General features: G+C 34.6%; 3 protein-coding genes across 3 annotated transcripts; 2 read left to right on the top strand and 1 right to left on the bottom strand.

Annotated features, from left to right (window-relative positions):
* Positions 1-336: 336 nt before the first annotated feature.
* On the bottom strand, positions 337-5,674 carry ELF6 (Zinc finger (C2H2 type) family protein / transcription factor jumonji (jmj) family protein). Its single transcript, XM_012979489.2, has 7 exons — positions 5,482-5,674; positions 4,101-5,272; positions 3,437-3,515; positions 3,274-3,341; positions 3,052-3,202; positions 2,278-2,921; positions 337-2,081 (listed from the first exon to the last, which is right to left on the bottom strand). The coding sequence occupies exons 2-7, from the start codon at positions 5,206-5,208 to the stop codon at positions 565-567; spliced, it is 3,567 nt and encodes a 1,188-aa protein (XP_012834943.2). The 5' UTR covers positions 5,209-5,272; positions 5,482-5,674; the 3' UTR covers positions 337-564.
* A 1,851-nt stretch (positions 5,675-7,525) lies between these two features.
* On the top strand, positions 7,526-9,154 carry LOC105955422 (uncharacterized). Its single transcript, XM_012979138.2, has 3 exons — positions 7,526-7,928; positions 8,736-8,867; positions 8,942-9,154. The coding sequence occupies exons 1-3, from the start codon at positions 7,614-7,616 to the stop codon at positions 9,122-9,124; spliced, it is 630 nt and encodes a 209-aa protein (XP_012834592.1). The 5' UTR covers positions 7,526-7,613; the 3' UTR covers positions 9,125-9,154.
* A 2,998-nt stretch (positions 9,155-12,152) lies between these two features.
* On the top strand, positions 12,153-14,355 carry LOC105961873 (uncharacterized). Its single transcript, XM_088819986.1, has 3 exons — positions 12,153-12,570; positions 12,659-12,784; positions 14,080-14,355. Exons 1-3 carry the CDS (start codon positions 12,217-12,219, stop codon positions 14,260-14,262), a joined length of 663 nt encoding a protein of 220 aa, XP_088676112.1. The 5' UTR covers positions 12,153-12,216; the 3' UTR covers positions 14,263-14,355.
* Positions 14,356-16,329: the final 1,974 nt, after the last annotated feature.

A 16,329-nucleotide genomic window follows, 5' to 3' on the forward strand; every position in this document is an offset into this window, starting at 1 on the left:
GCGGACGCACGGTAGCGTTTGTGGTGGTGCTTCAGGATTCCAATGGTGTACGTATCCCAAGTGAGCCAAGAGGTGAAGAGTGGGAGTAGATCAGAGCTCCTTTACCTTTCCGTTGGACTCCCTAGAGATTTCTTTTTCATGAGAGGATGTAGGATTACTATTACTATAATATAATGATTCTTTTTTTTTTTTTTGTCTAAAAGAGTATAATTAATTTTAATTGTAAGATAATCGCCTTTAGAAAAAAATGTATAACTGTCAGAAAATGGAAGAATAATAATAATAATTTGACTATTTGAGAGGCCTATTTAAAAAAAAAAAAAAAAAAAAAAGCCAAAAAGGCAAATACGAATACATTCAGGCTGCCAAGACCCAATTCTTTGAATTATACACCCAAAAAAAAAAAAAAAAAAAAAAAAAAACTTCAACAACAAAAATACATAATGTACCTACTTTTACAACAGCATCACTACATACATCTTCCTAACCCTAAAGCTAACCACCACTAAACTCCACCTGAAAACACAGATTCTCGAAAACTCCTCCATAAAGATCCCACCTTTTTCATTCAGACGGGCCCACATAATGCCCCATCTTTCGTCTATGCCGACTAAAATCCGACACGAATCTAAAAGCAAGCCCACACCCTTCCACTTTACAAAGGTACGGCTTTTCCCCGGTGTGCACGCGTAAATGCTCCGTTCTTGCCCAAGCCCATTTGAACGTCATTTTACAACCCTCCCACGAACATTTCAAAGGCCTGTTGTCATCGTGCACGCGTTTGTGCTGCACTGCGTATTTGTGCGAATTGAATTTCTTCCCACACCCTTCCACGGGGCATTTATTCCCCTTGTGCAGAGTTAGCTCGCCTTTCGTTTCGAAACTCATAACACAACCATCTAAGTCGCACTTGTAACGGCCCGTTTGCTCCTCTTTCTTACTCGCCTTTTTCTGCTTCTTCGATGTCGGTTTTTTATTTTCGGTTACGATTGTTGTAGTAGTAGTAGTAGTAGTAGTAGTAGTAGTAGTAGTAGCCCTAGGCCTGAGTCCTTCACACGGGCTTTTGATAAAGACGTCGAATCGATCTTCTTGATCTGGTTCGAGGGCTGTTTTTCTTTTCCTTTTGCTGCTTCCACTCTTTGCAGTTGCTTTCGAATTATCCGAGATTTTATTCTTTGGCGAAAAAGAGACTTCTTCAATACTTGATTCATTTGTTATTGCAGTGTTTCTTGAAATAGCTTCACCTATCTGAATACACTGCTGCCCTTCCGAAACCGACACGTTCGAGGAGGAGCCGCCGCTTCTAGAAGCTTCTTTAACCGCGTCTTCATATCCATCAGACGGGATTCCACACTCGTGTACTGCCACGTCATCGCTTGCTACAGATTCATCCATTGTTGCTTCTTCTTCCTGTCCCAAAGTTGTTTTCTCTGTAGTAGAGCAGTCTATCAGATTTTCTATCAGATTTTCAGCTGAAGTTAATCCAACATCGGCTATTTCGCCTGAATTCTCAACTCTGGAAAGAATATTGACTTCCACGATTTTATCTTCTTTATCCGGATTTTCAATTTGAGCACCCAAAATCTCTCGTTCAACAACACGAGCCTTGTATCTTTTCCTCGAGTATTGGATGAATTTCTTTTCGACAATTTTCTCCGATATCTTTTGCTCTTCCTCTCTTCCCGTAACCTCCTCCATAATTTCATTCTCAACAGATGGCTTATTTCTCAACAGAGGCTTTACATGGCGACTTTTTGTGCGTAATTTTGTTGATAGCCACTTAACGCTCGATTTATTTGAACTAGGAGGAGTTGCATCACAAAACAAACCGTTCAAACTCGACAAATGCTGGACATTCTTAGATGGGAAACACTTTTTCACCTTCACGCAGTGCTGTAGATTGATGCTCAACTGCGAGGTCCAGTCTTCTGCACACTCGGTTTCTTCTCTGCCGATAGCAATATCGATCAAGTTCAGATTTTCGGGGGAAGCATTAACTAGTGGTGCAATCTCGACGTAACAGAAAGGCATGGAAATTTCGTCCGCAACCACTGCAGCATGAGTCTTGATTTTCTGAAAGTCTAAAAACAAACAAAGGCAGAGGAGCCATAAGTATATTTTTATTTTATTCTTTATATCTCATGTATTTATAATTCGAGAGAAACAGTTACATACGTAGAAGTTGTGACAGCGTGCTAAAAGAAATGCATATAACACAAGGGTACGAAATGCAATAAACTCAAACATTCATACTTTAAAACGTAGGATATATTTTACCCGAATGACAGATGACAAGAACATTGGCTCCGCCTTTCGAACTCAACAATTCTTCGATTTCGATCGCATGCTCTAAGCAGAATATCCTCGGTTTTAGAGACACATTAGAGATATTCCATCCCTCTGCAATATCCACTTCCGAAGAAACATCTTCATGCTTCGGAGTGGGTCCCACAGAAACTGCAAGAGGATCCACAAATGGTTGAACGACGGCCATAAACGGAAATCCAAGTATACCACAAGCTACACATGGTAAAGTCCCCGATTCTATTTGAAAATCATACGCCAAGTCATCATCGTTGATATCATAACCAACCGCACCAATATAATCACTTAGCTGGTTATTAACATCACCCATAATACAATTATCACCGGGAGAATCTTTTCCCATCGATGCTGATGTCACTATGACAACGGGATCAGCATCTTTGCAGATTCCTGATTCTTTACTCGAAGACGACACTGATTTGACATCCCATAGTACCGCACGGTAAGAGGAGCTCCGGTGAAGGAGAATATTCACGAGCTTGTTTTCATGCAAGATATCTTCGATAAATGCTCTCTTTACTAATATCTCTCTTTCTTCCTTTTGACGGTCTCTTAAACGCGAGCTTCGCACACCTGGCAGTAAGGATCTTGGTATTCTGTATTTCATAAAAAAAAAAAAATTAATGCAGAAAAACAGCAATACGGAATTATCGGGAGAAAGTGAATTTACATTATCTAACTTTTGCAATTATCGGGAGAAAGTATAATAAATTCCAGTACACCGACCTCGAAATGAAAGACATGGTCAACAAGTACATCAGTTGCTGATGGGAAAGCATCGGAAGATAATTCATTACAGCTCGACGAACAGCAGCTTCCTTAGCTATCGTAAGCCACTTCGGTGTTCCGAAATTAGCAGCTTCTCCACAATTGAAACCTATATTTTCAATTGCCAAAATAAATAAATAAATAAATAATCAATAAGGGAAATATGCCCTTTCTAATTACCATGGCTGAATCCAATGTGGTAAGCTCTTGGAAAAGTCACAACAAATTCCCCTGGATACTGTACCAACCTACAAGAAAATTAATTTGCAGATTAGCTTTATATTGCTCACTAATATTTCTTCATATTCATTAGACGAAAAAATTGCACCAAAAAATCACCTACCTGCAACAGGGGATGCCCGATGCAACAAAAATTTCAGGAGATAGAACAGTAGTCTTTTCGCCTAGGAGAGATAGAGCAGCTGAAATCACAATAAAATTGCATCGGAGTTAAAAAAAAAAAAGTACAGCGAACTTTGATATATATTCAAGGCTACAGGTTTTGCTTTATTGTTTTTCTATCCGGAACTGCAAACAAGATATTTCAAATGACAAACATAACCCTCCCAACAATTACACTACGATTAAATAAGTACTTTTCAAGAGGAATATTGATGGCAAAGTAAGGAAAGATTTGGTTATTTTCTGGTTTGAAATATGAACAATCAGAAATTTTGAATACTGTCGAGGCACGTGAATGCAGAGAAGCAAATTTCTTGTTTTACTTTATGCGGTGCTATTACAGAAGTCGAACTTCCTTTTTACATTGAAAGCGGGAATTGATAAGCACAATTTGACCGTATCACGAGCAACCTTTTTTTACCATGAGAACAATAGATTTTACGGATAAAATTATCGTATAGTTATCAACAGATTTTTACGCTGCTACACTTATTTCAGACTATATGACAATAGCCACATATTAATGCATATTCCAAAGTGTAAGTTCCAAAACAGTAGTGCCACTAATAAATAGAAAACGACTGAAAGTATCATCTAAATCATACCTAATCGGTCGGCATTTCCTCCATAAGCATGAAGACGAATCGCTTCTTCAAAGTCGAAAGCACAATCTCCGGGCACAGAATACCAAGTCTTGGGAGAGCCGATATGAAGGAAATTCAAGCTGTGAAGCTCGTGATCTTCCACATGCCAAGCAAACCAGCTGAACAGCATCCCGATATAAACCATCGGAGAAGTAACACCAGGTATATCATCGGGCATAAAACGTGTCAAAGATCCAGGCGAACGAGCTATCACTTGCAAATTCCACGGACTATTCGAAAGTTTCCAACCAGCACTACCTTCCACCTCAACGCTACCCTGAAATTCCTTCCGACCAGAGCAAGAAGCACCGTCGTTCGATTTCGTCTCTGTACATACATTGCGATTAGTATTACCTCTAACACTACTCTCTGTATCTACTTCGTCATTCTTTTTATCGGAGTTACTAAAACTATTTCTATCGAACGAGTTTCTCTTTCTAGTTTTCCTCCTACGCCTATCGACATACCGCAACAATCCCTCGGGCTCACCAAACCCTGAACCAGGCACATCGTTTGCATACTCGATATATATAGGCTTCTCCGACGCTTGTTTCCAAAACATGGATTCGATAACTAACGGGTTCACCTCCTTCACCGTGCTGAGTTGACTCTTGGCGAAAGTCTTTGACTTCGCCTCGAACTGCTCCAGCGTATAAACTTCCCCACTCTGCCAAACTTGCTTCTTAGCACCAACAACATGGTCCACAGTCGTACCCTTCGCCTTTTTACTTTTCTCGCAGCCTAACTCTTGGTGCCGTGTAGTGAAAACAGCCCTACTCTCCCCACTACCAACAGTTCTATCGGAACTATCAGTCTTAGGCGAAGTGACGAGATTTACATCGGAACCCAATTCGGGGCATTTGGAGAGCGACTTATTCAAGTTGTGGAGTACATATTTTCTCGAAGGCTTTGGCAATGGTGGGATCACTTTACATATACCGAATGCACTCGCCTCTTTCTCTATCTTCGATATATAAGCAATCGGGTCCGCAAATTCCGTATCGGTCGGTCGGAATTCAGGTGCCCAAGGCAACTTTTCAAGCCAATTAGGTATTTCCACATTCTTCATCACACCACTCGAAAATTCATACCAAAACCATAACCACCGAACAATTGGCCCCCTAAATTTGAATCTTGACAGCACAAAGTAACAAGAAAACAGAACAATTATGAGTGAGGAAAATAAATAAATAAAATAAAACAGTTCACGAGTGTTTCTTCGGCGAAATAAAACTACATTGAACCTCCGAACAACTGTTTTAACCGAAAATCGAGAAAAAATAACCAGAATTTGCGAATGGGGGGGGATTAATTGATAAAATTAATGAAGAATTTAAAATACCTGTAGCTTCAATTGTATCGGAGAGGTCAACAGAGAGCGAGTGTGAATTTGGGTACGCGGGTCTAGGTTTTTGATTTGGGATCAATTCGATTGCCGCGCACGTTAGATTAGGTGAGGATAAAAAGCTTAACGTGAGCACTAGGCGCAGGTTAGTTGACAGCACTGTTGCTGGGCCGTTGAGGAATTTTTTTGTATTTTCCAGTTGGGCCCTGTAATAAGAAATTTATCTTTATGGATTTTCGGTTATAGCGAAGTTTAGCGCCAACGGTTGACGCGGCAAATAATTTATTAAAGTATAAATATAAATAAATATATTAATATTCATTTCAATTGATAAATTGCATATAACAACCCCATCTAATTTTCTGTTCAATTTTGACCTACATGCAAAATCTTTTATCTGAGTTATAAGAAGATCTAAGGGTGAGAAAAAAAAAATCGAAAATCGAAAATTAAACCCTTTTGAACCGTCCTGAATGTCAACCCGATGGCTTTTTTATTTTTCAGGAACCGAACATTTTTATTCAAATTTGATATTCTGCATAAATAACCGAATTAAATATCGATCCAGTACTAAAAATACTAAAACACATCATGCATATTTTCTTGCATATGTCTCCAAAACCAACTGTATGTGTGTACTAAATTGCAAAATCAATTAGGATTCCATAATACTAAATATTGTTTTGAGTGAACAATTTATTGTTAATTGTTTATTTGAAAATACAAATTAAATATGTAATTTTATTAACAAGTTTACAAAATTTTAGATAAATTTATCATTAACACCTTATTGATAAAAAAAAATGTAATTTAGAAAAAAAAAATCACTTCACTTTATTGATAAAAAAAAATGGACTTTGAAATAAAAATCACTTATGAACTTTTATAATCCACATATCTATATTTGCCATTCATATTTATTACAGAGAGTGTGTACAATTGTAACTTTTTATTCCCAATTATACGCTTTCGCTAAATCTCCCGGTGGCCAGGTGCCTGAAAAGTAAATGCCATCACCTTGCGCTTCCCAATAACATGTATCGGGATCCCATCTTGCGTTAAAAACATCGAAAGCTTTGTTTTTATTGCCCCACCAGAGATGACAAAAGAACAACGTCGCTTTAGGTTTTTTACAGAAATGAAAGTGAAAATCCTGCTTGGTGGTCAGATTATGGTATCCCAATTCATCATCTTTAGATGCACAGTGTACAACTAGTTGATCCGTATTTGGAGGGAGATTATTGACAACGTGAACACTATAAGAAACTTTTTTACCCAAAAAACACGCATACGCTTGAAAAGAGTTAATTGATATAATGAAACATAGCAAAATGTATTTGATCATGGTGTTATTTTTCATTTGCTCCAATTATAATCAACGGTGATTGAAATATGTTTATTTTTCTCAGTTTTGGTTTCTACATGCCACTTATATAGGTCGAAAAAAAATTGGGAAGTAACTGAATACCGATTCACATAATCGAATATGGATTTCATAATTTTAATTAAATATAATTATATTTATTATTATTTTATTAAAAAGGTTTATTAATGTAATGTCATATAGTTAATCAAAATTTTAGTTGATTTTGAAAATAAGATTTCCCAAATATAGGTTTTTTTTTTTTTTTTTTTTGTTTTTCGATAAGTCATGTTTGCTCTTTTATAATTTATTTTAGGAAAAATATAGTTTTAGTCCCTCACATTAGCACCAATTTCACATTTGGTCCTTCATATTCACAGAAAACATATTTGTTCCCTCATGTTTCAAACATTTAGTCATCTTAGTCATTTCCGTCAATTTTCTATTAAAGCTAACGGAATCAAGCCTATGCCCATCAATGACTTAACTGACAGACTAACGGTAAATTAATGAAAATGACAAAAAACGTTAAATTATTGAAATCGGTGCAAACTTGAGGGGTGAAAACTGTAGTTTTACCAATTTATTCCCCTAGGGCTACCAAAATTTACGAAAATGACCCTAGGGTTTCTTTCGAAAATTTCTTTATGCATAAAGACGACAGAGATGTAAGATTTAAGAGAAACCAACGGGAGAAAACGACTAGCGCTTTCTTAGATTCCGCCGCCACCGCCGCCGCCGCCATCGCCGCCGCGAGAGAGAAGAGATGGCTTCTGACTCCTCCAAAAATCCGAACCGGATAATACACAGACAACTCGAAAGATTGGAGGAGCGGTCCACCGCCGCCGACTCCAAAAATCCGGCCACGAAAAACCGGATCAATACGATACGCAAACAACTCGAGAAATTGGAGGAGCAACCAAATTATCGCGAGAAGAATAAGAATATCGATAAGATACGCACACAAGTCGATAAATTGGAGAAAGTCAACCCGGAGGAGAAGAAGTCAATCAATAAGATACGCAGACAGCTTGAAATTATGGAAAAGGACAATTTATACAAGTTAAAACCTCAGCCTCGTGTATGTTTCTCTTTATTTTCTTTAATTTATTTGTTATCTTGTTCTAATAATTTATTACCTTCAAATATTTTTTTTTTCAATTTCTTCCGATCCTTACACAAAAAAACATACTAAATTATTAGTTCGATAATTTAATAAATTAATCAAATTGTATTAGCTCTGATTCTATTAAGTTATAGAGGTTAAGTTGTGGAGGTCCAAATCTTGTCAATGACAAAGAGTACATATTAAATTATTGGGTAAATTACAACCACCCTTGAGGTATGGTTAAATTACGAAACCCCTCAATTATAATTTTTTTTACACATCCACCCTTGCTATTTCAAATTTAGTGGAATCTTCGAGATTATACGGAATACTATCAATTTTGTACCCATTTTATCTCATTCGAATTCCACATTTTGAAGCAAGATAATCATAATATGTGTTTTTTGGCTTGTATATATCAAATTGTGGTGCATCAGAAACTGTATTTTTGCACAAAACGAGTACAAACTAGAGGACATTCCACGGAATCTAGATGATTATGTGGAATTCAACACCATAAGGGTGGAGGTGTAAGAGAAGATTCATAGTTAAGGGGTAGACGTAATTATCCAAACAAGAAGGGTTTTTTTGTAAATTGATCATACCTCAGAAGATGGTTGTAATTTACCCTAAATTATTAGTTCAAAAATTTAATATTTCGCTAAATTAATATAATTTTATTAATTATGATTCTATCAATTTACTAAATTATTAGATCGAGAATTTAATATTTTGTTAAATTAATAGAATTTTATTTATTCTGATTCTATTATATTATAGAGGTTAACCTGTGGAGGTCCCAGTCTCGTCTATGACAAAGATTCCCCCGACGTTCAAGATCGAGATCCCGAATCAGCAGAACGTCTCAAAAAATCTGCCAGCATAGCAATTGATTATTTCAACAAAAAACATGTATGGTTTTTTTTTTTCTTCTTCATTTTGATGATTAATGAATTATTAATTTTTTTTTTCTGTTATGTGTGTAGTCGATAAGATACAATGTGGTCGACGTAATCAGCGCAAACCGACTTATGTGCTCGGGTTATATATTGTATTTGAGGTTTACCGCCAAAGTTGATGGTGTCGAACAAGTCGATACTTTCAACACAAGTATTTTCTACGGAATCGGTGCGACTGAAGTACAGTCTATTGAAATTGTCGTTACTTAGCTGCTATAGGTAATTAGTATTTAAATTCAATCTTTGCTGACATTTTTTTCTTTTCTTAAGCTGCTATATATATATTTTGTATAGCTGAGTTGGTGATATACTTTACATTCAAAGATTGTAGTCATTTCAGTCAATTTTCTGTTGGTACAATCAAGCATGTGCTTGTCGTTGCCTTAACTAGCAGAGTAAAAGGTAAACTGATGGAAATGATAAAAAAAGAGTAAAAAGCAGTTTGCCCCCTAAACTAATGGCCGTTTTGCACTTTACCCCCTAAACAAAAAAAATTTGCACGTTTTTACCTAAACTCATTAGTTCGTTGCAGGGTGCCCCCTAAACTGAATTTTCCGACAATTTTGGACGGAAAGTTAAACACGTGCATTGCACATGAAATTTGCAGGGGTAAATTCATAAATTCACTTCCAGTTTATATATTAAATGGTGATTAATTAAAAACAAAAAAAAAAAACCATCTGCAATCTTCTTCTTCCCTCACCCACCGACCACCAGCGATTTACCTATCCCTCCTTCTCTCCTCCGCCGTTTTTTCCTCCCCTTCCTCCGTCTTCGGCGAAGACCCTCTATGACACTGGCTTTACGACACCTATCTCTCCTCCGATCCCGACTACAGCTTGTCACACTCTTAGATGGAGGATTCCGATTTCACCAACCTCTTCTCCGGCAGAAAGCCCAACGACATACTTCTCTCCCTCGACGACAATCAGTCCATCCAAGAAGGAATCAGTATACTTATGGACTAAGTACTGATGTGGCATATACTATTAATACGTGTACTAATTTAGTAATAGATGACTAAGGACTTGCATGACTAAGCATGTAATTCCTTCTGTATAACTTCGTGGCATGGGTTTAGAAATAAAATTACCTTTCGAGTACAGAAGCTTTTGGCTTCAATAAAATTTCTCATTTTCCTTTTTCTTCAATGCATATGTTATATGATTCGATTTAGATCGTTATGTGTCGGACAGATCGAGGTCGAGGATTACGTCATCCGGTCTGATGAATTTCATGGATGAGCTGTTGAATTCTGAGGATGAGAGAATTATGATTTTCACGATGAACGACAAAGAAGGAATCGATTCAGCCCTCTTGCGTCCCCAGAGAATCGATATGCACATCCATTTTCCGATGGAGGAGATAAAACGAACAAGAAAGAAGAAGAAATAGAACAGAGTGGAAAAAAGGGGAGGAAAGAAAAGGAAAAAAAAGGCCTGTGGTGGGTGTTTTGCTTTTTTTCTTTTATTATAAATCATTATTTTATATTTAATATTACAATTTAAGAATGGACAAATTTACCCCTGTAAATTGCACGTGCAACGCATATGATTTAATATTCCGTCCAAAATTGCCGGAAAATTGAGTTTAGGGGGCACTGTGCAACGAATTAACGAGTTCAGGTAAAAACGTGCAAATTTTTTTTGTTTGGGGGATAAAGTGCAAATCGGCCCTTAGTTTAGGGGGTAAACTGCTTTTTACTCTAAAAAAAAGTTTAATTGTTAAAACATGAGGGACCAAATATATTTTTTATAAACATGAGAGACCAAATGTGAAATCAGTACATACTTAAAAGATGAAAACTGTATTTCACTAATTATATGAGCTATTTTCTCTCAAAAAAAAAAAAAATTATATGAGCTATTTTAAGTGTTAATTGGGACTCGTATAGGCTATGTTTGGTAAGCTTTTGGGCTTTCATTTCCACTTTATTATGGAGAAAGATGTTTTGGGAGATGAATTTGAAAATAAAATAAAGTTTGTTTGTGTTTTGTGAGGAGACAATTTGTATTGTAGCAAGTCAAATCATGTCTAAAAGATGTTGAAAATAGTTATTTTAGAAGAAGAATTTGAAAGATAAAGTGATTTTAGTTTGTAATTTAGTGAAGACAATTTTCACTGTAGCAGTCAAATCATTCTGTTAGAGTGAGAAAAAATTGAGTTCTTTTTGGGAAAGTTTTTGAAAATATTTTAGAAAGATAATTTTATTTTGGAGAAATAATGAAAATAATTTGAGAAGCTTACCAAACATAGCCATATGTCGCATAAATTAGCGGTTTCTTCCTTTGATACATTCACAACGGTTAACTGACGAGTGAACCAAATTAAAGTCTCCAAAATTAGTAAATGAAGAGTGAAATTTGTTCACCTCAGACTATATAGGGGACCGAAATTATTGTAAATTAGTAGATGGAGAGTGAAGTTTGTAAACCTCGTAATACTGGGGTGAAAAGAGGAATTATCGTAAAGTTGAGGGGCAAAAAATGTAATTATATCTTACTTGTTACTTAAGCTTTTGAATTAATTTGTCGTAATTAACATCTAGAGATTCTTGAAACTTGCATACTATATATACATGAAAAAGAATATATCTATTAATTAAAATATAAATATAAATTATTAAAAAATTACAAATATAGATTACTTTACTTCAAATTTTCGTTTCTTTATTCTGACATTATAGACATAATTTAATTGCGAGAAATACAAAACATTTCATTTGAAGATACAAATATAAAATACAAATAAATATTACTTCCTTTTTCCTTTTTATTAGTTTGTTCCAAGAATTAAAAAAAAAAGAGATAACCCCTTTCAAATATTGTTCAAGTTGCACATTGTACCAAAATCCAATTTTCGGTGGACAACGTGCCATAAAATAACATAATAGAAGGGCAATGTTCAACAAAAATAATATTTTTAAACGAAAATCGACACCGATTTTGATCCGAAAATTTCAATTTTGGAACAATATTTTTCTTTCTGAGTACAAAATTTATGATTATGAGTTTTCTGATTTTCTTTTGAATCAGAATTGAAATATATATACGAAATTCTAATTTTCGATCTAATTTTAGTTTCTTGAAAATAATTAGACACTTGTCAATGTAACGAGTTATTTTTGTTTTTTTTTTAATCCTTACCAAAAATAACCCCAGGGCAATCAACAATCCACCACAATAACCCTAGGGTTTTTTATTTATTTATTTTTATAAAAGTGTTCTTTTATATAAAAAGATTAAAGAAATAAGATTTAAGATAAAACAAAAAAAGGGGAGAAAACGACTAGGGATAATAAGATGGCTTCTTCTTCCGCCGCCGCCGCCGCCGACGACTCCAAAAATCCGAAGCAGATTATCCGGAGACAGCTCCAAAAATTGGAGGAGCGATCCGCCGCCTCCGCCGCCGCCGCCGAATCCGAAACACCGGCGACGAAAAACCAGATCAACAAGATACTCAGACAACTCGAAAAATTGGAAGAGGAATCCAATAATCGGGAGACGAAGAGGAGAATCAAAAAGATACTCGGACAAGTCGATATATTGGAGGAGTTGAATCCGGACGAGAAGAAGCCGATCGATAAGATACGCACACAGCTCGAGAAATTGGACGAGAAATTGGAACAAGAGGATTCAGATGATTCTGATTCTGATGTATACAAACCATTTTCCCCCTTTTTTTAATTTTTAATTTATTTGTTAATTTGTTATAATAATTAATTAACCCTATTTTAATTGACAGTGGTGTGGAGGTCCGACTCTCCTGTACGACAGAGATTCCACCGCCAGTAAATATCGTAATCCCGAAAGAACGAAAGATCTCATACAATCCGCCGCCATTGCATTAGATTACTTCAACAAAAAATATGTATGTTTTATATATATATATATATATATATATATATATATATATATATATATATATTATTTATTTTAGGGAAAATTGCAGTTTTCACCACTCAAGTTTGCACAAATTCTATATTTGGTCCTCATGTTTCAATAATTTAAACTTTTTTGTCATTTCCGTCAATTTACTGGTGGTCCGTCAGTTATGGCTTGATTTTGTTATCACTAACGGAAAATTGATGGAAATGACTAAAAATGTTGAATGAGGGACCAAATGTACTTTTTTGTGAACATGGGGACCAAATGTGAAATCGGTGCAAAATTGAGGGGATGAAGTTTGTATTTTTCCCATACATATATATATATATATATATATATATATATATATATATATATATATATATATATATATATATATATATATATATATATTGGGGCATGCTAAATCCCACACTAAAATTTACTAAATCTCACATATAAATTAAAAAAAAATCTCTCTCTACTTATATTCTCGAACTTTTTTCTACGATGATTTTTTCCAAGTCAATCAAAATTCGTTAATCTTTCACGTGGTTAATCATAAAAAGTGAGTTTAGGTTTATTTAATATTTTTTAATTTCATTATGCCTTTTTAATTATTTAAATTCATATCAATTCGATTTTTTTTTTTCAAATTCCAACTTTATTTTAGTTTGAACACATGAAGATTTTTCTCAAATTCGAACTTGGAATGATATGGACGATTTTAGTGTGTGATTTTGTGAAAAAGTTAGGGAAAAAGAAGAAGGGTGGGGAATGAGAAGATGAGATTTTAGAGAGAGAAATTTTTTCAATTATGTGTATGATTTGGTAAAATTGGTGTGGGATTTAGCATATCAGTATGTATATATATATATATATATATATATCTATATATATATATATATATATTTTGGGGGAAAATTACAGTTTTCACCCCTCAAGTTTGTACAAATTTTACATTTGACCCCATGTTCACAAAAAACAAATTTGGTCCCTCATGTTTCAATAATTTAACACTTTTAGTCATTTCCGTCAATTTACCGTTAATCCGCCAGTTAAAGCAGTACAAGGCACACGCTTGATTCTATTAATGGTAACGGAAATTTGACGGAAAAACCTAGAAGTGTTGAACTTTTGAAACATGAGGGACCAAATGTGTTTTTTGCGAACGTGGGAACCAAATATGAAGTTGTTGTAAACTTGAGGGACGGAAACCGTATTTTTCCCCTTTTTATTTTTTCCTCGCATTAATGGTTAATGACTTGTTGCTTTTGTTTTTCGGTTATGTGTGTGTAGTCCACAAGATACGATCTGGTCGAAGTGATCGAAGCAACCTCATCTCCGTGCGCGGGTTATATTTTGTATATGACGTTTACGGCCAAGATTGACGGTGTCGAAAAAGCCAATACTTTCAGTACAAATATTTACTACGGAATCGGTGCAACTGAAGTACAGTCGGTTCAAATTGTCACTACTTAGCTGCTATAAATAGTCGGTAATTAGTTTTTCAATTCAATCTTTGTGACATTTTTTACTTTTCGTAAGCCGATATATATATATATATATATATATATATATATATATATATATATATATATATATATATATATATATATTTCGTAGTTTTATCAGCTGCCGTTGTTCGTATGCATATTGACTAAATTTTATGGGAGGTACGGGGGCAACGTCCCTGATTTTCTTTATTAATAGTGTACGCATAAAACAATACAAATAAAAACTTCGATATTTGCAAGAAGGGAAAACATTATGCATTGGTAAATAAACTGAAGTATCAATATTTTGGTAAGAAGGGAATTCTACTTGCCTACTTGTCTTAACAATTTGAGCACAACACAATTTCGTGAAACTATAACATTTAGTGTGTGTGTTCGCGCGCGAGCATATAAGGGCTTACGAGATCCTAGACCAGATGAAATACATAATGTGGTTTAAACCGTAGATCAACATAAATAACTAGCCACTAAACATACATACATATGGGTGGGTGTATTATTATGTGTAGATCTATGGTCTAAAACCAGATGGTGTATCTCATCAGATGTAGGTCCTACAAAATCTGCATATAAGTGGATAAATTTATTTATAACAAAAAAATATAAGATAAACAATAGACGTAGCAAAATATTAAATAAAAAATCACTTAAGAAGTTTTATAATTTCTCAAAGGACCCTCTCACACTCATTCATATTATTAATTTAGATATGAGATTTCAAAAGTTTATTGATGACAAAGTTTCTCAATCCCAATTGTGCACTAGTACAAAATTTGCTGGAGGCCAAGTGCCTGAGAAATAAATACCATCACCTCGTGCTTCCCAGTAACAACTATGGTCCACACATATATCGGGATCCCACCTTGCATTAAAAACGTCAAATGCTTTGTTTTTATTGCCCCACCAGAGATGACAAAAGAACAACGTCGCCTTAGGTTTTTTGCAGAAATGAAAGTTGAAATCCTGCTTGGCGGTCAGATTATGGTATCCCAACTCGTCATTTTTAGATGCACAGTGTACAACTAGTTGAGCCGTATTTGGAGGGAGATTGTTGACAACATGAACAGTATAAGAAACTTTCTTACCCCAAAAACACGCATACGCTTGGAAAGAGTTAATCGATATAATGAAATACAGCAAAATGTATTCGATCATGATTTTGTTTTTCATTTGCTCTAATTTATGTAGAATGGTGTTTGCAATATGTCACTTAAATGGGTCGAAAAACAAATCCGGAAAACTTTATTGAAATTGATTAACAAAATCGGATTTTTCAATATAATTGATTAATAGAATCCATCAGTTGGATTTTTCAATTATGTTTGTTGCCTATTTTGAATGGAGTAGATTATTCAATTATATTTATTTCCTTGTAATATAGTGCAAAACTTTGATCTTCTTTCTCCATTTAATACAAGTCATACAAAATTCTAATTAAAGTTCAAATTTATGCTATAGCCGGTGAATGTTACATCAGATGAGTTGTTTTCACCATTTATTTACACATGTCAATGCGTGTGTATGTGCGTGAATGAATAGTAAAAATCTACCTGATGTATTATACATATGGTGTATAACATAGAATGAGTTCTAATTAAATGCTGCCGTCATGGTTTTTATATCGTAAAACTAAATCAAAAATTATTTTTTCTAAATTTACTTAATAAATCATAAGAGTTTAATTTCTCATTTAAAAATCGTATACATATATGTGTGTATATATATACATATATATACATATATGTGTGTATATATATACATATATATATATAACAGCTATTAAAGTAAAGAAAAATGTGGATACATGAAAAAATCACTTTATTAATTTTTTCAATAAGTTTTATTAATTTCAGGAAGACATTCATCTACAAATTAAATAAATATTAATCTATCACTAAACTACATTACTTCGATCTCATATCGCACAATTGTATTGATCGATGAGACTTTTTGAATATAATTATTCCCAATCGTATACTTTCGCTAGAGGTTCCGGAGGCCACGAGCCAGAGAAATAAATACCGTCACTGCG

The sequence above is a fragment of the Erythranthe guttata genome, chromosome 6 (assembly GCF_056151865.1).
Source record: "Erythranthe guttata isolate IM_541 chromosome 6, IM_541, whole genome shotgun sequence".
Classification (NCBI taxonomy): domain Eukaryota; kingdom Viridiplantae; phylum Streptophyta; class Magnoliopsida; order Lamiales; family Phrymaceae; genus Erythranthe; species Erythranthe guttata.